This window comes from Bactrocera oleae, chromosome 2 (assembly GCF_042242935.1).
Source record: "Bactrocera oleae isolate idBacOlea1 chromosome 2, idBacOlea1, whole genome shotgun sequence".
In the NCBI taxonomy this organism is placed as follows: Eukaryota; Metazoa; Arthropoda; class Insecta; order Diptera; family Tephritidae; genus Bactrocera; species Bactrocera oleae.
In genome coordinates this window covers 2,610,915-2,631,047 of record NC_091536.1, presented here as the reverse complement: position 1 = coordinate 2,631,047, position 20,133 = coordinate 2,610,915, and the positions used below count along the sequence as shown (strand labels likewise).

Genomic DNA, 20,133 nt, shown 5'->3' with positions numbered 1-20,133 from the left:
GTTTCCATCAAACATATGTATATAAAGATATTACAGAATTACGCCGCTATTTTACAGAAGAAATCCATTTTCGGGTATTCTAACAGAAACAAAGGAGGTTTTCATTTCTTCTCTACGAGGATGAATTGAAAGTTTACATATACACAGTCGTAGTTATTAAATTTAATAGTTTTAATTTATTCGCGATGGGTCATTTTGCTTACTCTTAGCGCTGACTTAGGGCTTTATTTGTTTTGGTCACTATTCTTCGAAATACATCAAACATCATGAGGTTCTGTTTAATGACAGCATAGAATAAATGTCAAGTTGCAATCATTCTGCATAAATAAACAAATATAAAACCTGCTGCTAGTTCGTTACATCAAGAAATAAAAAGGAAAATTTCTGTTTATTTATTTTATTATTGTACTTCAATGGAAGAGATGCTTAATATAAACAAAAATTTAGCAAATTAACTCATTTTCAAAAATTATTGTGCAGAAGTTACACTTATAATATACAATGTATGTACATGTGCATTCATATATGTATGTAAGTATAAGAATACACAAACTTTCATTTAAAAAGAATTTCCCCATAGTGCTTTTAGCGTCTAGATAGCTAATTAAATGCAAGATATCCTTTTTCTAAAGGCTATTATCTTTTAAATATATTATAAATTAAAAATGGAGTATACTAGTATAGTGTATAGTGTATAGGTAGTATTTATAATGCATAAATCAACAATTAAAATTTTTAAAAAATTCTCACAACTTCTAACGTAAATAAATATTTTACGTTTTCTCGCGACGCATAAATAATCGTCTTATGAGAATTTATAAGAACAATAATGTAAATTATTATTCAGTTGTTGGTTCTGCTTTCTCCATATGCCTTGCATTTACCAACTCAATTCTTCCGGAAGTCCACCGGGATACTCGCCAGTTAAACAAGCTGTGCAGTGTCCGCTTTTATTCGGGCTAGAAACCTGTTTGTTCATTTCCACTGCTTTTACGAGTCCCTCCACACTTAAATATTCCAAGCTGTCTGCACCCACATGTCGGGCCAATTGCTCTGCATTCAATTTGTTGGCAATAAGCTCTTCACGAGTGGGAATGTTAATGCCCATGTAACATGGATATTGCAGCGGTGGACTGGCTATGCGTATATGTACCTCTGCTGCTCCGGCATCGCGCAACAATTTGATAATTGGTCCGATGGTATTTCCGCGCACAATTGAATCATCGATCAGAACAAGTCGCTTGCCAGCCACATTCTCGGAAAGCGCGCCAAACTTCTTAGCGACACCTAATTTGCGCAAACGTGTCGATGGCTGAATAAATGTGCGGCCTACGTAACGGTTCTTACAGAGTACCTCAGCGAATGGTAATCCAGACTAAAGTGAAGTGAGGAAGAAAAAGATTTAGAAGTAATATAATTCTTTATACATATTCATACATAAATATGTATGTATGTATATTTGACAGCCACTAAAATGTGCCCCCAAAAAATAGACGTAGTAAATCGAGCGATTAATAAAACTGTAAAATACATAAACTACGAAATGATCAAGCAATTTATTTGGAAAAATTGGTTATTAGAGTGGATTTAGGCACTCAAGGGTCATTATCGCTATATCATAGTTGTCGGAAATCTAAAAATTAATATTTAGTAGATAAGGAAACCACTTTCAAAATATTAACATATAGCAATATTTATATATATGCATACATACGTATAATTAATTAATTTCTACAATTAATGAGCACATTTATAGGAATTACTTTAAAATGTTTTATTTTTACAGCAAAAGGTGTTTGCAACCTATTTTTTTTTTTGAAAAAGAAGAGTTTTTTTGAGAACAATAAATTAAGTTTATAAAATGAAACGCTTTTAATTAACAATACTTAAAATTTGCTTGATGTGCCTAATAGGGATTATAGTTGTACACTATTTCGTTCACGTTTTTTATTCAATGTTTCCAATCGTATGCTTAACAATTGCAATAACTTAGTTTGTGTATACTTACCTCTCTAGCATAGCCATGCGCCGCTGCCGTACCCGATTCTGGCACAGAGCTAACAATATCTGCATCGATTAAGGCCTCGCGTGCCAACTGCTTACCGCACTGCATGCGCACCGAATACACCATTTGACCCTCAAATATCGAATCGCCGCGCGCAAAGTAAACATATTCGAAAATGCAGAAAGCTATGCGCTTATATTCAGGTAGTTTGACCACATCGATGGTGCGGAAGCCGTTGCGCGTCAATTCCACTATTTCCCCCGGTTCAACTTCCCGTACGTATCTCGCCCCAATTGACAAGAAACCACAACTTTCACTCGAGACCACCCAACCATCGGCGGACACGTTCTCAACCTTAGCATTCAACTCGCCATTGATAGGCATAATTTTTCCAAGGCAAAGTGGTCTATTGCCGTATGGATCGCGCGCCGCATATATCTTATCTTTAAACATCATAACAAGTGAGTACGATAGTGGCGCTAATTGCATAAAGTTTCGTATGCGCGCCGGCCAGTCTGGTCCATCTTCTTCGGAAGCACCTTCGGGGCACAAACATAGCGCTTGTCCAATCAATTCACTATCACTGTGTGTTGACAAACCAACGCCACGACCGAGCAAATCCCGCCTAAGCGATTCAGAATTTACTAGTTCGCCATTGTGCGCTACAGCAATGGCGCCATGCAGTGTATGTACAACGAAAGGTTGGCAATTGACTACCTCAGAGGCAGCTGAGGTGGAGTAACGTGTGTGGCCGATGCCTAGATTGCCTTTGAGTTTCTTGATGGACTCATCGTTGAAGAGTGTACTGATCATGCCCATACCTTTGTGGGTATTAAAATTTCTTGAGCATTTGCCTTCACTTGTCACAATACCTGCCGATTCTTGGCCTCGATGTTGTAGTGCTACCAATCCCAAGCAAATCACGTGTGCCACATCAATTTGCGTCGGCCAATCTCCGCAGGCGATGGCACCGAAAACACCGCACTCATGTGTTATTCCAGTTTCTGGCTCGGCGGCAGCGTCCAATGTTACTTTTGTATCATTTTTCTCTAAAATAATGTCAGCCTCTGTTAATTGTAATTCAATGGCGTATGGAGTGTCACCTATCGTACCTACACTGATCTCAGTAGTTGCCATTTTCAATGCCACTTGTAGATAGTTGATTATTGATTTATTGTATGAACGCGCTTGTTAGCCTTAACGCACTGCCTACGGTTTCCGGTTTGCAGCCTCTTGTTTTCTTCGGTCAACCATGCGTTACGCAAACGTCGCGCGAGTTATTAGGATTTCATTCAACGTTGTTGAAGTACAACAATTACCATGTGCGTATCGTTTAAGCGATTTATTGCGTACCAAAGCACATGCAATAATTTTGTGACTTAATGCCGCGACGAATAATTCTAAACTGATTTCTTGTTTCTTACTTGTGGACGAGTAGAAGCAAGCGCAGAGCTCAGATCCCAACGACAATAGTGATCGCTCAACACCCGCTCTCATGCCCTTGTCATTGTTGCTTAATTGTGATCATAATCATTAACCCAAGTGTTGACGCATAGTGGTCTGCGATACCCAAATTAAATTGATAAATTTAGTAATGTATTTTTTGCTAATACTTTGATTTTAGAAATAGATATGTATGTATATAATAGAAAATCTTTCAGATATTTTAGACACACAGTCAATTTTGCCATAGAATAAATTATGGCATTTTTAGCAGCTAGATGACGAATTAATTAGAATTAAACCAAATAATGGCACGTTAAATAAATTTATATTCAAAAGAAAAGTGTTCGATTGTCTATTAATAATGTACTTTATATATTATGTATGAGAAATAATATTTATAAGCGATATTTTAAAATTATAAATATTCACGCGTCATTAATAATCATATAAACTTAATTATCACTGTTATCTGCAGTATACCATACATAATTATAATGCTTGAAACCAAAATTCCATTAATTGTCTATAATTATACTCTTGCAACATGTTGCTACAAATTATAATAGTTTGTTCGCCTAACTGTTGTTTGTAACACCTAAAACTAATCGAGATAGATATAGGGTTATATATATTATATATATAAATGATCAGAATGACGAGACGAGTTGAAATCCGGGTGACTGTCTGTCCATCCGTCCGTCTGTCTGTCTGTGTGATCACTTGAGCAAAAATTTAGATATCTTCATGAAACTTGGTACACATATTCCTTGGTGGATGGTTCCGGGTGGTTGGTGTTGCAAATGATCGGAATCGTATCATTGCCACGCTCACAAAACGTCATTAAAACGTCCTTTAAAGTGCCGTAACTAACCAGCAAATTAAGATGAAAAACTGTAACTTGATGCAGGAGATCGCAGTAGCCAGGGACACCTGTGGGCTAAACATTTTTTAAAAGTGGTCGTGGTTCCGCCCTCTAAATGGCTTAATGTACATATCTTCCAAACTGCTTAAGATATATCACCCTAACTTGCTGAAAATGATTTTATAAACTCTCTGAAAATGGGTAAATTTGGATAATAAGGATGCCCACTCACCTATAACGGTTATGTTGAAAAGTACTAAATGTGCTATAACTCACTGAAAAAATTAGCCAAATGCAATAAATTTCACAACCAGGATGGTAGAGGAGAGCTTTTTAGGATCTGGTGTGAAAATTGGACAAGGGACCTTTAGGTGAGATCCTATATATTAACGACTATTCACCAATTTCAACCAAATTGAATCGGATGACAACCACACCTAATTGTCATATAATAAACTTTTTAATTCCGTCTGAATAATAAAATCTTGCACAAATAGTGCTCTCAAGATATTTCATCTTACGCTCAAAAATTGTCAAAATCGCACTATAATAGTGCCAAAAATGGGTCAACACTTCCCTTAGCCCCCATATACTTAACACTTACTTTTGAACCTCCAGTTCACTTCATGCCGCATCTATCGGTCAATATATAAGAAATCTTAATGAAATTCAGAAAAAATATTTTTCTAATAACGGTGTATCCTCTTTCCTTAAATGAATGAAAACACGGCGATACTTTCCTTAGTTTGATATAAAGCCAAAACCTGAAGGTGTTCCTCCGCCTTTGTTTCTTGCAAGTTGCAACAGTATAATATGTTCGGTTCCACCCGAATTTAGCTTTTCCTTACATGTTTTTCTATAAGTTCCAGTTAATAAGACAGAGAAATTGTTTTAGACTAAACATTCATTTATTTTTATATAGAATGCTTGCTTATCCAATTTTTTTTATTAATGTAAACAAAGTCTGGCACTTTCCACTTTCTTAATCGTGAATGAATTATCTTACGTCGCTATATTGTTTATTTTGTATTCATAGTACATTTTTCTCCTGAGACTGATTTTCATCTCTCAATTCCAGTCCAAGTCCAGCCTTTAATAAGACCACAGGATAAAGACTTGAGCGTTTTTAATAAAATCAATCCTATATATAAAAAACTACTTACATATGTAACTGCACTATTGAATCGTAAGAATGCCTGAAAAAGTATGACGGAATGATGTGAGTAATATGGGTTTTAGTATGTAAAACAGGAGAATTTTTCTAAGAACTACTGCAATTTGATGAATTTCTAGGAGAAGCATTCGTATGCACAGTACATACATATACGAGGTGTGTTCAAAGGAAAAGGTGAATTTTGAATTTTTTTGAAAAATATTTATTTATTCATCAATATCTATTTTTTCCCCTTCAAAGTAATCCCCGTCGAATGTCATACACTTGTGCCAACGCTTTTTCCAATTCTCGAAGCACTTCTGAAATCCTCTTTTCGGTATGGCCACCAACTCTTTCTTCGATTCAGACTTGATATCATCAATTGTAGCAAAACGCTTTCCTTTCATTGGTTTCTTCAGTTTTGGGAATCGGAAAAAGTCGCAGGGAGCCAAATCTGGTAAATACGGTGGTTGAGGTATGATTACGGTTATGTTTTTGGCCAAAAAATTACGAATAATGCGACATTGCTTTTGCTCAAAATTTAGCAATTTCGAAACAAACTTCGCTGCCACACGTTTCCATTTCTTTCAAAAGTCCAAAATCGAAGAGCACACAAAAACGTGACTAACCTTTTCTGTTGTCAAAAGCAAACCACTAATCAAAATTGGCTCCTAATGCAAGCACATGATAAACATACATATGTGCCCGATTATAACAAAAACAAAATATCGATAATCGAATGTACACAGCCCGCAAGAAATAAGAATTCGCCCATTCCTTTGAGCACACCTCGTATATGTATATTTACACAACTAACCTTAATTGTCTAATTATCCCAGAAATCTTGTGAAATTTAAATGCAAATACACTTTTACAATTTTTTAAATCATTTTATTTATCTATGTGTATATGCATAATTTTTAAACATATACGATTACTATTTTCTGTACAATTTATACTATCGATTTAAAGTAAATGACTATGAATTTAAGCATACTTACAATTTGTACATTTTCGCAAGAATATCATATAAACATATTTCGCATTATATAATATATGAACATATTAAGTAACTAATTTTATCATTCAAAAAGTACATTTACATAAGTAAGTAACATGTTACGGGTTTAAGTAGAACAAAAAAAATAAAATAATCCAATTATGTAACAGAACTGCACTACAACTTAAATTAGTCAGTAATTGATTTAAGAAGGACCAATTATTCTAGATTTGATATTCGATAAATTTTTCCCGTTTTTTTTTCATAATCAATAATGGTGTGTTGTTGTTGTTGTTGCAGCGGCAGAATTTTTCCCGAGTTGACAGTCCTTGGCCGGAAAAAATCCGGGTCCGTTCCGATTACGTAGACCCTACTGTTAGGGGAACGGATCAATCAATCAATAATAGTATATAGGTACATATATGTATGTATGTATATATACATTTATATAGCTTAAACAAGGACTAAAATATTAAATTTAAAAGCATTTCGTTGTTAAATAAAGATAGCAGCCAAGAGGTCGATCGTTGTTCACCTGTATAACAATTATGTCAAAGCTATTCATTTTTCGTCATACGAAATTTGGCTCGACGTGACCGAGCCGGATCTGTACTTGTATCCGACCACGGACTGACAGCTACAACATATTTTATGACCCATTATTTATATTATCCTCATTCTTATTTACCGGCGCTGATTTCACGGTTTCGTTACTGTTAGTTTTGAAAAATTTCGAATATTGCAATTGGCGACTATTCTCATCGGTATCCAATAAATTTTTGGCATCTTCGATATCCTTTTGAATGGCAGTAATTAGATCTTTGAGAGAGTCAAAATTACGTTCTGGACGTAGGTAGCCAACGATACAAACTTTTAAGAGGTGTCCATATAGATCGCCATCGAACTTATGTAGAATGTGTGTTTCCTAGAAAATTAAGTGAAAACAGTTATTGTATGCTTCTGCAGATATATACATATAACATATTTCTATATTAAAATAATTAATTAATTTGTTGTTTTGAAACGTAAACATTATCTCTGGCTGTTCTAAAGCATAGTATTTTGCATTTTTCATATGGGCATGCAAAACTATGACGACATATACATATCTTCAAAAACAGTGTACCAGCGAACCACCTGGGATAATTTGCTAGATAACTTATAACAGGTTGCTTTGATATCAGCAAAATAAGCCCTCATTGATCAGGAATTAGGAAGAGAAATTGATTAGGGGTTTCCTATGAAACATATTTACCCATACAAATATGTTAGTAGTTATGAAGCCAGTTGCGGTCCGAGGTATTTATTTAAAACATATCAAATCACACCAATCACATTTTGAAATTAAATAACTATTGAAAGTGATAGCATATTCACAAATAATAAAACTATTAATAACAATACTATAACATACAATATTGGTACACGCATCTATATAATGTGTTGTATATACATTAGGGTGTTCGTTATAACACTTTTTTTGTATAGCGAAAAATCATTTTTCAAAGTTGTTGATTTATTTGCGTATTAATTGCGTAAATATCGAAAACATATGTATGTGTGTACATGGGAAAACAAACATTATTTAGGCAAAGTCGTTATAGTTGGTATATATTTAAATTACGTGAAGCCTTCAGTAGATATCTCTGTGTTTGTTATTTTATTTTTGTGAAGTAATAAAATATTAAAATAATTCTTACATGAATTATAATAACATGCTTATGATTTGAAATATAATTTTTTTTTTATTTATGAATTGTTTTGACTTTTAACGTAATTAGAATATAAACTATCTTATCTTTTAAGTTGGATTAAACTGAACACAGTGTGTTAAATTTTACTAAAATCGGTTCCTACTGAAGTTTACTTCGGACAATCAACATGAGACGTAATTTATATACATATATACTATATAACACAAATTCATTGTATTATCAATTTCAGTAAACAAATACATCCCTTGTATTTCCCGGCCTTTCCACATCATTACACATTTCATTGGTTTCAAAATACTATTGGTGTTATAGAACAGCCTTTTGAATTGATCTAGTTAAAGGAAACTATGAATTTAACGTTAAATAACATATTACGTCATATGGCGTCAATTATTAATATATATGTAGAATTGTACACATTTGTGAATATGTGATACATTGTGATTGTGACTTCTACATTAACATTTGCACTTGCATTAAATATAGGTGAATTCTATTATAATTTATTAATATTTATTACAAATTTGAACCAATATGATGTAAGTAGTAATGCCCATATAAAATTTGGAAATGTATAAAATAACTTGAAATTTCAACGCTTTTAATAAAATATTTATAATAAAAAACATTGATAGAAAATGTGTGCGAAACTTAGCTTACTAGCTATATATACATATATACGTTCATACATGTATGTGTCAAAAATTGTTAAACTAACAAATGATATAATATGGTAATTTCAGAAAAAATAACTAATAATTAGCTATGTATTGTACAGATTTGAAAAAGCGGCAAAATGTTCATCATGGCACATACTTGCATACAAACATAGATATATTCAAGATTCAAATGAAAGTACTTGAAATATTCTGATGCAACACAATTCAATAAAAATAAATTGAAATATTGATTTAATAAACTCACCATACTCTTCTCTTGATTGTCATAGTAGGGATTCGTTCCTATGCTTATTACCATTTTATGCACATCACCATTGTCCACATTCGCCCAACCGTAGTATATGCCCAAAGTTATTTCAGCTGGTAGCGCTTTCACCACTTCCAAAGGAAAATTTGCTGTTTATGTTATATAAATGAAATTATTAGAACAATTAGCAAAAAATCAATGACATTGAGTTTTAAAGGTAATTAAAGAATTGGCAATGCCACGTTTAAAGCTCAGAGGAAAAGAGCTTCAAAGCCGCTAAAAATTCTACAATGTTTTAATGTACCTGTTGCGATGCCAAGTTCTTTGGAACCGCGTCCAAAGCCATGCACTATTTCTCCGCTGGTAAAAAATGGTAAGTGGTTGAGCATTTTGTTAGTGATGTTCTTTTGGCTACTGCTGCTGCGTATCAAAACTTTTTGAGATTTATTTTTCAAGTCACTTATCTTGCTGTAATAACAAGTAATAGTGGTTGTTGTTGTTGTTATAACGGTTACCTACAATTTATTAATGGTAAAGCCACTTCGACTGTTGAGGGAACGGAAATTTCGAGAAGTCGATAATAACTCTCTAACGCTTGTACAACTGTCAGGTAAAATTCGGGTAGAACACGCCAACAGGTAGTGTACTCGCATCAGAACTTCAGATTTAAATGGTTTCATACACGTTGGAATGCTTTTTATACCTTTAATGGATGCTTATATGTATGTATGTTAAGCTTATCATCTAGATTAGAGCACTCTTGACTGCGCACGTATATAAACAAGACACTTCATAGTTAATACAATAGATTCGCAGGAAATATATCTATCTAACAATGGTAAACACGAGACATTACTGTTAGATTATTTATTATGATATTTATTTAATTTAGTCTCCTTCTCAATTTCTTTTGTTTTACACATTCGTTAGTGCTGTCAAAATCACATGTTTCGAGCTTTTAAGGAAAAGCTTATAAAAAGTGTGTGAACTGGGTGAGTGCCGACAGAGAATATAAATGAATATTCAATCAGCGAATGTTAATAATTAAAATTTATTAACATTCTTTGATTCAATATTCATTTACATTTTCTGTTAACATTCTCTTCCCACAGTAGACCTCCGTTTAAGAGAACCCCAAGCAAATAAAAATTTTAGATTGATCTTCAATAGTTTTCTTGACAACATCTAAAATAAGAATATGTTCTATAGAAGGTTTGTTTTCATTTAACTAAAAACTATATAAATGTAAATTGTTTTATGTCCATTGTCTTATAAATTTATCCACATTTGGTTGCATAGTCAAAATTTTCTTCAAAAATTATTAAGATATCTCTCAGTATTGCAACTTGGGGAAAGAAGTTAGTGCAATCGGTCTAGAATTATTTTGTCGTTTTAGAAAAGTGTTATAAACTTTGCAATATTCGATTTTTACGGTTTCTTAAAAGACTGATTTTAAAATCGAACTTTGGTAATGCTGTAGGTAGTTTGTACAGAGAATGTAAAATATATCTACATTCTCTGGTTTGTAAGTGAGGTTTCCCTTTAGTGTTAAAAGCTTTTCTTCAGTTTCGCCTTATTTGTTTTGTTTTACAAATTTATCGCTGTATACTAGTTGCGCTCGTTTTGGGCTTTATTTATTTTTTATTTGCAGTTGAGATTTCCCAGAAGAGGCGCAATCAGAGCACAATTCCACTTCAATTGAAAAATTATTGGGTAAAGTACGCATGTGCCCTGGTTTAAATTAAAGGATTTTCTCGAATTAATTTTTTTCAGGTTTTTATATATGGTGAACATACGTATATTACGAAAGTAATTGTCAATTAGTTATTACCGAACTGTGATTAAATTGAATGCATTGTAATTAATATAAAGATATGTATCTGCTCATCTAAGGTGGATGAGTCAACCAAATTCACCGTCAAATAGAAAGCAATAAAATTAAAGAAGATTCCATTATAATACAGTTGGAATGTCAGTATCACGATCTCGTAGCATTTTATCACCCAACAACAGTGGTAACTTCGAAACGAGTAATGGTATAGCAAATGGTAATAGCGCTGGCAGCAGCGTTGGAGCTAGTTCTGGCGGTAGCAGCAGGAGCAGTGGCTATGTTAAAGACCGGTACATTGAGGAGCTGCCATCACAACAATTACGTTTGTTATGTGAACATTTGGATGAAATGCAAGTTTGGACGCAATTGGCCGAAGTCATGCAATTAAGACCAGCCGATGTGAAGGTGAGCAAGTTAAACTGGCGGCAACTCCATTCACTGGCGCCGACGTTAACGTTATCGTCAGCTCTCCGGCAAATGCCACTCAAAAGCAGTTAGCGTTCGTTTTAACGACACTTTTCGTTTATTTCGCTTATTTTGTTTATTTCAGTTTATAAACCAACAACAAGAGTTGGGCAAATCTCCATCTTGGCAGTTGATACGAAAGTGGGGTATTGAATGCAAGCATACAGTCACTGAACTTTTTATGCTCTTGTGGAAGTAAGTGAAAAAAATGATATAAAGGTAGAACCTGTTTATGTATTAAAACCATCAATTAATGAATTGTTTAAAATTACTAACCTGAATGTTTATAACAGAAATGAACAACATCATGCCATGCGTATGTTGAAGGACTTTGTGGAGCGCAAATATCAGCTCCTTATACCACGGAGTCAACCACGGTTAACTATGCTAATGGCTAATTCGAATATAAAACAGCTCAATGGCCCCGTAAACTCTTCTTCATCCGGTGTAAGTAATTCCAATAACAACACCTCAATTTCCTCTTATGAACAAACCGCACCTACATCAACGCAACGCATTGAACAAGATGCGCGTGAATTCGCTCGCTACATGATCGAAATAAGCTACGAGGAATTGACGGAAGCCACTGAAAATTGGAGTGAGCATTTAAAGCTTGGACGAGGTGGTTTTGGTACTGTTTATAAAGGCACATGGAAGTGTACCGAAGTTGCTGTCAAACAGTTACAATACAATGCAGTTAACGGCCGGGACAGCAGCAAAGTGCAACTACAGCAGAGTCTCAACGAACTAAAGCATTTAAGCCGTTATCGTCATGACAATGTTTTACCACTATTTGGTTACTCGTTGAATGGCGAAAAACCTTGTTTAGTATATCAGCTAATGAAAGGTGGAACATTGGAGCAGCGTTTATACTCGAAAAAAGAAAAACCATTGACTTGGAAGGAACGTGTCGAAATTTGTCTCGGTGCAGCGCGGTATGCCAAAAACAATAATAAATATTATAATAATATATTAATTAATATGTTAACTTATTTACAGTGGCATCAATTATCTACACGTTTGTGATATTAAACCTCTTATACATGGTGACATTAAGCCCGCAAATGTGCTGCTTGATGTTTGTTTGACACCTCGTATAGGTGATTTCGGATTGGCCCGCGAAGGACCCGCTTCAGTAAGCCGCTCAGTAACTGTATCGCAAATTTACGGCACAAAACCATATTTGCCTCAAGAGTTTTTACGCGGCAAAAAGCTTAGCACAAAGGTAGACACGTATAGTTATGGCGTTATGTTACTGGAGACATTCACAGGCTTGCGCGCAATTGACCAAAATCGTAAACCATATTTGTTACCAGAATATATAAAGGGTATTCGCAAAGATCAGTTTGGCGATCTTATCGATGCACGACAACCGATACAAAATGGTGAACGGGACATGTGTAAAAATTTGATTTTATTAGGTTCGCAGTGTGTGGCCTTTGAAGCAGACGATCGCCCAGAAATGAAATATGTTTACGACACCATAAATAACTGTAAGATATATCCCGAGTGAAATGAAAAAAGGATGAAGAAGAAAGAAGAGAAGAAAATCAACACAAGTATATATATTTTGTGCCTTAATTAATGAAATCCAAGTTTTTAATATTATACATTTGTTAGACGTAAGATCTACATAGTTATATACAAGAAGTTTCTCGCACTTAAATGGATTCGCCATATATTAAAACTCTAATTGCATCACAAATGAATTATATATTAAAAGTTTACAATTTTTTGATAACGTATTTATATTTTTGATAACAAGCTTTTTACAATTTTGACTAATATTTTAATTACCAGTATGTGCACACATACGTTAATAGTCATCTAAGTATATCTTTTCAGATAGTTTAAAAAATGCTGGTTAAAAAGGACTGTAATTAAAGAATTGGTTACAGATTACTTTATAACTAGTATCAAGCACAAATAGCTAAATATATTTTTCCATACAAGGAACAGGAGATGTGAATCGTCGTTTTAGGATAAAATAGTTTCCTTCTAGTTCAAAATAGACTCAAAACTTTTATAATAAAATTTTGAACTCAATCTTTATAATCTCTGCATTGAAATAAATCTTAAAAATATAAATACACAAAATCTTTTATTTTCACTATATTTAACAATATTAAATAGTCTAAATTCATTGGCACAGACGGAGTTAATATGTTAATGCTAAAGCATTCAGGCTCGACGGGTGTAAGATACCTAACCAAGGTCTTCAACCTGTCGCTGACCACTCTTCAAATACTCGATTTGCAGAAAGTCGGCAGAGTGGTCCTTTTACTGAAACCTGGGCAAACCGCCGATCAAGTGGCGTATTTCGCCCGATAACTCTTCTTTCCACAGTAGTGGAGACACTTGAGTCCTTGTTATTCCGACCTGACCTAGCAGACCATCAACATTGCTTCCGGAAAGGGTAAAGCACCACCTCAGCACGTCATAAACACCCAGATAGTTTGTGGCCTAATTCAAAAACCACCCAAATCGATGACAAGTGTTCGAAAGTGACCTTCGATCTTCTTGACCTATCTCATTTCTTTACTTCAAGAAGCTTAAAACTCTCTCTTGCTAAATCCGCAGCGACCATATTTACTAACAGGAGAAGTAATAAAAACTAGCACTCAAAATTTTTGTCGATAACGCTCAAATTCCGTTTGATAGTCTGTACCCTTCTCTACTCCTTCACATACGACCGCGATCAATACCAAAGCAGAGAACCTCAAAAACATCCTCAAGTCGCTAGACGGCAGCTCCTCGGGGAAGGACAAAGAAACGTTGTTGGCAACATATAAGGCAATCGGTCGGCCGGTCATCAACTACGCTGCACCGATATGGTCGTCTATATGTAGGAAACGCAGAAGAAAAAGCTTCAGACGACCTGACTACGGACGAAACAAACTTAAGACTTTCACTGTCCGTTATATATAGTCCATCAACACCTTCACCGACTCCCTACCATGGATGGGGTAATTGGAGTCAAATCACCACCCATAGTGGACCAAGAGAACGAGTTGCCCCGAGAATCTAAAGTAATCCTTGCGTAACTTCGTTCTTGGTACTGTAGCAAGTTAAACTCCTACTTATCCCCCCATGATTCTAACCATCTCTTTGCAATCCCAACGAACCCCACTCACCTTACACCGCTATGGTCCGACCTCGTCGGAGCAGCAAGCTTTCTGGGCCTACCGTTAGATGATTTCGATGATAACTTTTTTGAACCTTACTAACCAATCGAGGATTAGGTAACAATAAAACAACAACAACATATTAAATAATTGAAGACAAATAAAATAAATCACTAATAGACCACTAGTTTTTTTCAGTTGAATAAGTCTAGTTGCAAACTATTATTTTCTGACTATTTCGAATTGAGGTAAAAATTAAATAATTGTTAATAAATTGTACTTACTATATTATTTTTTCTGACTAATATAATAATTCACTGGAGAGAACTTTCAGATATGGAGTTGTATTTTCTATATATATCTTATCGAGATTAAAAATTGAAATTGAAACAACTTTGGATGCAGCCGAACATTACGAAGGTGTTCCAGTAATTATTCAGCCTAACAAATAAAAGCGGAGATTCGGGATACAGCTCAATACTGGGTCAACGTCCAACATCTTTAACCGATCGGAAAAAAATATTTTTTACTGGAGATGCAAAATTGCCCTCCGTGTTGGCAATATAAATTTAAATTCATTAAATTGATTTTAATTTTTTTCCGTGTAATAAATAAATAGATATCATAGAGATTTTATCGAAAATATTCCTTCAAAAGATATATAAATTGATTCAGTTTGTTTCAATACAAAAGCAGAGCGCAAAAAGATTTTCTTTTGTTCGTCAAAATTTTCGACAAAAAAACAAATTTAAAATTTGTAACCAAGAAATGCTTTAATATTTGCCGGAAATCTTTATTTGTACCATTTTTAAACAATATTCTATAAAACAAATTCGATCAGCAAAGTTTTTGACTAGCTGGATAGTCAAAATTATAAAAAAATATATACATAAATATATAGCGGAAGAGTCTATATAATAAATAACGGGGACGTAGCCGATTCAGCTGCCTTTAGCCATCAATCGATAATAATAATAGTGGTGCAATAATATTAATTGCAATACTTACCTTTGCTATACCTTTAAATACATATTACAATAAGGATCCTGAAAAATGAATTTGAAGAATTCCAAATTTTTCAAGCGAATCCAAGAGTTACGGCGTCTTTCCAAAGATAAAATACGCAAAGAAAAAAATCGTGGTGTGCGTATAGATTTTGAATTGGAGAGTGCATTGAAGGAGCGAAATGGCGACTGTGTAAGCTCCGTGCAGCAAAAAGGCTGTAACGGCAATGAGAAGCTGAAGGGCGAGAAATATGATCAGAGCGAACATTCTGAGAAAAGCCAAAACGTGTCCGATGGCTTAATCCAGTTGAATAATGTGTGCTTTCGTTTAAAATGCGCTAGTATACCGAAATCTTCTCAAATGTCAAGGGATGACCAGCCAAATATATCGTAAGTAAAGCAAATATGAGATATATGTATTTTATTTTCGTTATTTCTTCTTTCTTTGGATATAATATAATTTTTTAGAATTAACGGTGGTCACGCCAATCATTGAATTTTGTAAATCATTATTTCTAGGTAGCGTAAATACATAACATTGTTTTCGGTTTTTGGTTTTAGTGCAGCCCAACCAATAAATATTCTAAAAATTGTTATGCAAAAAAGTTGTAAAATGTTTATAGATATTTTATGATAATAACAAATAATACTTATCAGACTCAGGCAAACATTAGAGGTTATTAGGAACCATTATATTTTCTGTGTAGAAACTAGAGTTGGATCTCATCCATTTACATTTCACTGACCGTTATATTTGGTATAAAATGAAAACGAAAGGACGAATATATTCCTGCCGCTATCAGGGCATATCGCTATGTTGGAATATCGCAAAGGCTTACCTACAGATATAGTATGTATACGTATAAATTCAACCGTTAGAATAATGGACCTAATACTTCTTATATGGTGTTCTATGAAAAGAAAGTTTAGAAGCCTTTGTTCAATTTTCAACGAAATTAAGAGGACATTATTGATTAATACAAGGTGTTTTCTAAAAATAACCGAGCTTTTTGGATATAGAATGAAATGTATACTGAAATTTATTATTTCTTCAAAATAGGTTCCATTAGACTCAACGTAAGGAACGATCAACCACGGCATGCATTGATTATTATGTATCGTATATAGGAATGTTCTTAGTACTGCGGTTACGGCTACTTTAATCAGCATATTTAATCCCTCAGCCAACATTCTCGTAGTAAAATTTGAAACTATACCAATAATTTCTCGGATTTTTTCAACCAATTCAGCACGATTACTAGCTTCTGGACGATCTGGGATTTGGTTGTCATATAAATCCTCACGATCATTTTTAAATCGTGTAAACCACGTATAAACTTTACTACAAACATCACCATTAACCTTTTTTGTGTAACTTTAACATTTGTCGACCGATTTACATAAAGCTAGGTGGGTTTGAAAGAATATGAAAAATGCAAATTTTCAATGGATAGCACTGCATGTTGTATGGTTTAAATATAAAGTTCGATTATTTTTGGGACACTGGTTTGAAAAATATGACATTTTGCCTAATTTGGACCTACTAATAAAAGTTTTGATAAATACCGTTATATGGGAGTAGTGCCACCGTGAAGCAAACAAAAATAATATACATAACTACTCTTCTGTAGCATAATTCTTATTGGAACAAGAATGCTACAAATTCACTTTCCATCACAACGTTTATATACAACAAAAAAAATTGAAACGAATTTACAGGTCCACTTATTAAACCTATAACTTAACATTTCTGCCATTAGCCTTGGCTAGCTTCCACCCGTTCAACCCGAATGTATTGAGTACCGAACCGTCCCTTTTGCTCTTTCGTTTCAGCAGCATAAAAGGGAGCATATGTGTATCCAATTCACGTTACAGCATGATTGGCCGTGTATCAAAGACATTGGGTTTTAAGGTAGTTAAAGAAGCTAAGCTTTGGAATATCTTGTGGACCGATACACTACCAGGAGTAGAATTGTACAAGAGTATGAAGCGTTTTCAACAGATCAACCACTATCCAGGTATGATGGAGATCTGTCGCAAAGACTTGCTCTCGCGCAATCTGAACCGCATGCTGAAGCTGTTTCCCCGCGATTACAAAATATTTCCGAAAACATGGATATTCCCAGCAGAGTGAGTAGATAAACGCATCGTATATGTACATATACATTATCTTTTTGCATGACAGTTATGGTGACGCTTTAAACTATGCCAATAACAATTACAAGAACAAAGCACGCACTTTTATTATTAAACCGGATTCGGGAGCCATGGGTCGAGGTATTTGGTTGACAAACGATTTGAAATCTATAAATCCCTCAGAGCGCATGATTTGCCAGACATATATTAATAAGGTATTGCATACGTCTTAATGCTCTTATATAATACTTACAATTTCCCGAAATTTATTGTTTTCCTTGCGCAGCCCCTATTAATTGATGGCTATAAATTCGATTTGCGCGTCTATACTCTAATCACCTCTGTGGATCCATTGAGGATCTTTGTTTACAACGAAGGCTTAGCGCGCTTCGCCACCAGCAAATATGTCGAGCCAACAACTGAGAACAGTTGCGATCTATTCATGCATCTGACCAATTATTCAGTGAATAAACGTAGTTCTCAATATGATTTGTGTGACAATGATGATTGCGGCAGCAAGCGTAAATTTTGTGCCATCAATAATTGGTTGCGACGTCGTAACTACGAAGTGGATGAGTTTTGGCAGAAGATAGACGATATTATCATCAAGACAGTACTAAGTGCTTGGCCGATGTTGAAACATAACTATCATGCCTGTTTTCCGGCGCACGATAAGATCCAAGCGTGCTTCGAGATACTCGGATTCGACATATTGGTCGACTCAAAGATGAAACCGTACGTTCTGGAAGTAAATCATTCGCCTAGCTATCACACGCACGAGCTTGTGGATAGACAAGTGAAGAAAGCACTAATAAGAGACACACTGTTAATGGTAAGCACGCCTCTAGCCGATAAAAAGCAGATACTACGTGAGGATCGAAAACGCATAAAACAACGGTTGTTGAAAGTGAACAAAGCTGACACGTAATTCTCATATAATTTGACAAAATTACCTCATAATTATTTATTTGTTTACCTATCAGAACTTTGAATACACAGCGACAGCCACCAGTAACGAATAATGCTGATATTAATAGCACAGCCAGAACTGGCGACGAGCCACCAATGCTGGAAGAAGGAACGCATGATGCTGGACTTAGCGCGCTTTCGCAACAGATTGCTTGGGAAGAGAGTCATTTGGGAGACTTTCGTCGTGTTATGCCACCACATGATCCCGAACGGCTAAATTATTATTGCCAGTTTTTTGCTTTGCAGAATCAAGCGTCTATTTATGGTGAGACAGCGGCAAGTAAGAAGCGAGAGGAAGTTGCAAAGAAAATGCGTCTTGAAATCGAAGAAAAGCGACAACGTCAATTGGAGGTGCTCTCTGGTCAAAGGCGACGTATGAAGCTTGAAGAGCGTCGTCGTAAACGTGCCTCTATGCCGCGTGCAATCGTCGAGCGTCATCGGCTATCACGCTTTCGTGCACAAGAGAATTGGACTCCTGGTTTTATATCAGAGGCGGAGGAGCGCCTGCGACGCACTTGGATGCAGATGCGAAGTGAAATGCTGCGCAACAACAAAATCGTACAGATGGTAGGTGCCGGAGCAGTGATCCACAAATGACTGAAGTTTCTTTATCGTTCATAAACAAACTTTATTTTCCATCATAGATCTATAAGGACTTCTACAACGGTGGCAATCTAACCAATGCTGATATCATAACTTATCCAGAATTATATCGGTGTTTGGAACGTGGCGCGGATATTATGAGCGACTAAATTTGTTGTGAATCGTTAAAGGAAATTTGTTACTGGTTGAATGTCAAAAGTTATCGTTGCCAAACTCGCTTTAGTAATATTACTGGTATCTCCCGGATACGTATATTCACAATATATACATATTTGTCTATTCTGTGTGGCTTACACTTATATGTTATATCTAAATGTGCACAGAAGTGTTTTGTTAGACCATAGTGTATTGTTTACTTTTGAGTGTTATTTGTATTCTAATCTTGTAATGTATTGTGGCCATATTCAAGACCCAAAACCACAACGCCTTCAAACATACGCAACTAGATTTTAAAAGACATTTTCTTACCAATAGAAATTCATGTACATAAATATAGAAATTTTAGCCCATAAAATAATAAAACGAGTAAAATGCAAAAACTCCATAAATTACTCACAATACATCCAAATAGATGACCCAGTTTTCTTTTGCATACGCGACCTACATAATTTAAATTTGATACTTTGTAACAGCAATTTCATGTGCAAACCTGAACGACAAATACGAATTCAACCATCTGGATATGATAAATTGAGGAAGCAGATATAAACAATAAATCTTTTAAACATAATTACTATACTCATACATTGGATAAGGGCGTTTTGGAAACGACTTCTACTGTTAAATTTAGAATAATTATTTCAACTAACATCTACAAATATCGAATATGCCGAATTCAAACCTATTTAATATACTCATCTAGATCTTAAATACATATGTATGTACACAGGAG

At 34.8% G+C, this 20,133-nt stretch overlaps 4 protein-coding genes across 7 annotated transcripts; 2 read left to right on the top strand and 2 right to left on the bottom strand.

Moving 5' to 3' along the window:
• Nucleotides 1-381: 381 nt before the first annotated feature.
• Prat (Phosphoribosylamidotransferase) lies at nucleotides 382-3,520 on the bottom strand. Of its 2 annotated transcripts, XM_014241335.3 has the most exons (3): nucleotides 3,118-3,520; nucleotides 2,009-3,054; nucleotides 382-1,375 (listed from the first exon to the last, which is right to left on the bottom strand). In XM_014241335.3, the coding sequence occupies exons 1-3, from the start codon at nucleotides 3,140-3,142 to the stop codon at nucleotides 881-883; spliced, it is 1,566 nt and encodes a 521-aa protein (XP_014096810.2). In that variant the 5' UTR covers nucleotides 3,143-3,520; the 3' UTR covers nucleotides 382-880. The 2 variants fall into 2 exon arrangements, with proteins under 2 accessions (XP_014096810.2, XP_014096801.2); XM_014241326.3 differs by having other exon boundaries at nucleotides 2,009-3,520.
• A 2,815-nt stretch (nucleotides 3,521-6,335) lies between these two features.
• On the bottom strand, nucleotides 6,336-9,979 carry Rfk (Riboflavin kinase). Its single transcript, XM_014241575.3, has 4 exons — nucleotides 9,628-9,979; nucleotides 9,413-9,576; nucleotides 9,106-9,257; nucleotides 6,336-7,391 (listed from the first exon to the last, which is right to left on the bottom strand). The coding sequence occupies exons 1-4, from the start codon at nucleotides 9,786-9,788 to the stop codon at nucleotides 7,116-7,118; spliced, it is 753 nt and encodes a 250-aa protein (XP_014097050.2). The 5' UTR covers nucleotides 9,789-9,979; the 3' UTR covers nucleotides 6,336-7,115.
• A 716-nt stretch (nucleotides 9,980-10,695) lies between these two features.
• On the top strand, nucleotides 10,696-13,501 carry pll (serine/threonine-protein kinase pelle). Of its 2 annotated transcripts, none has more exons than XM_070106714.1 (5): nucleotides 10,696-10,821; nucleotides 10,882-11,344; nucleotides 11,490-11,599; nucleotides 11,698-12,339; nucleotides 12,404-13,501. In XM_070106714.1, exons 2-5 carry the CDS (start codon nucleotides 11,078-11,080, stop codon nucleotides 12,915-12,917), a joined length of 1,533 nt encoding a protein of 510 aa, XP_069962815.1. In that variant the 5' UTR covers nucleotides 10,696-10,821; nucleotides 10,882-11,077; the 3' UTR covers nucleotides 12,918-13,501. The 2 variants fall into 2 exon arrangements, with proteins under 2 accessions (XP_069962815.1, XP_014096671.1); XM_014241196.3 differs by having other exon boundaries at nucleotides 10,713-10,826.
• Nucleotides 13,502-15,221: 1,720 nt separating this feature from the next.
• Nucleotides 15,222-19,811, top strand: TTLL6B (Tubulin tyrosine ligase-like 6B). 2 transcript variants are annotated; one of them, XM_014241448.3, is made up of 6 exons: nucleotides 15,222-15,923; nucleotides 17,370-17,663; nucleotides 17,719-17,884; nucleotides 17,956-18,593; nucleotides 18,653-19,205; nucleotides 19,283-19,811. In XM_014241448.3, the coding sequence occupies exons 1-6, from the start codon at nucleotides 15,583-15,585 to the stop codon at nucleotides 19,388-19,390; spliced, it is 2,100 nt and encodes a 699-aa protein (XP_014096923.1). In that variant the 5' UTR covers nucleotides 15,222-15,582; the 3' UTR covers nucleotides 19,391-19,811. The 2 variants fall into 2 exon arrangements, with proteins under 2 accessions (XP_014096923.1, XP_014096914.1); XM_014241439.3 differs by having other exon boundaries at nucleotides 17,367-17,663.
• Nucleotides 19,812-20,133: the final 322 nt, after the last annotated feature.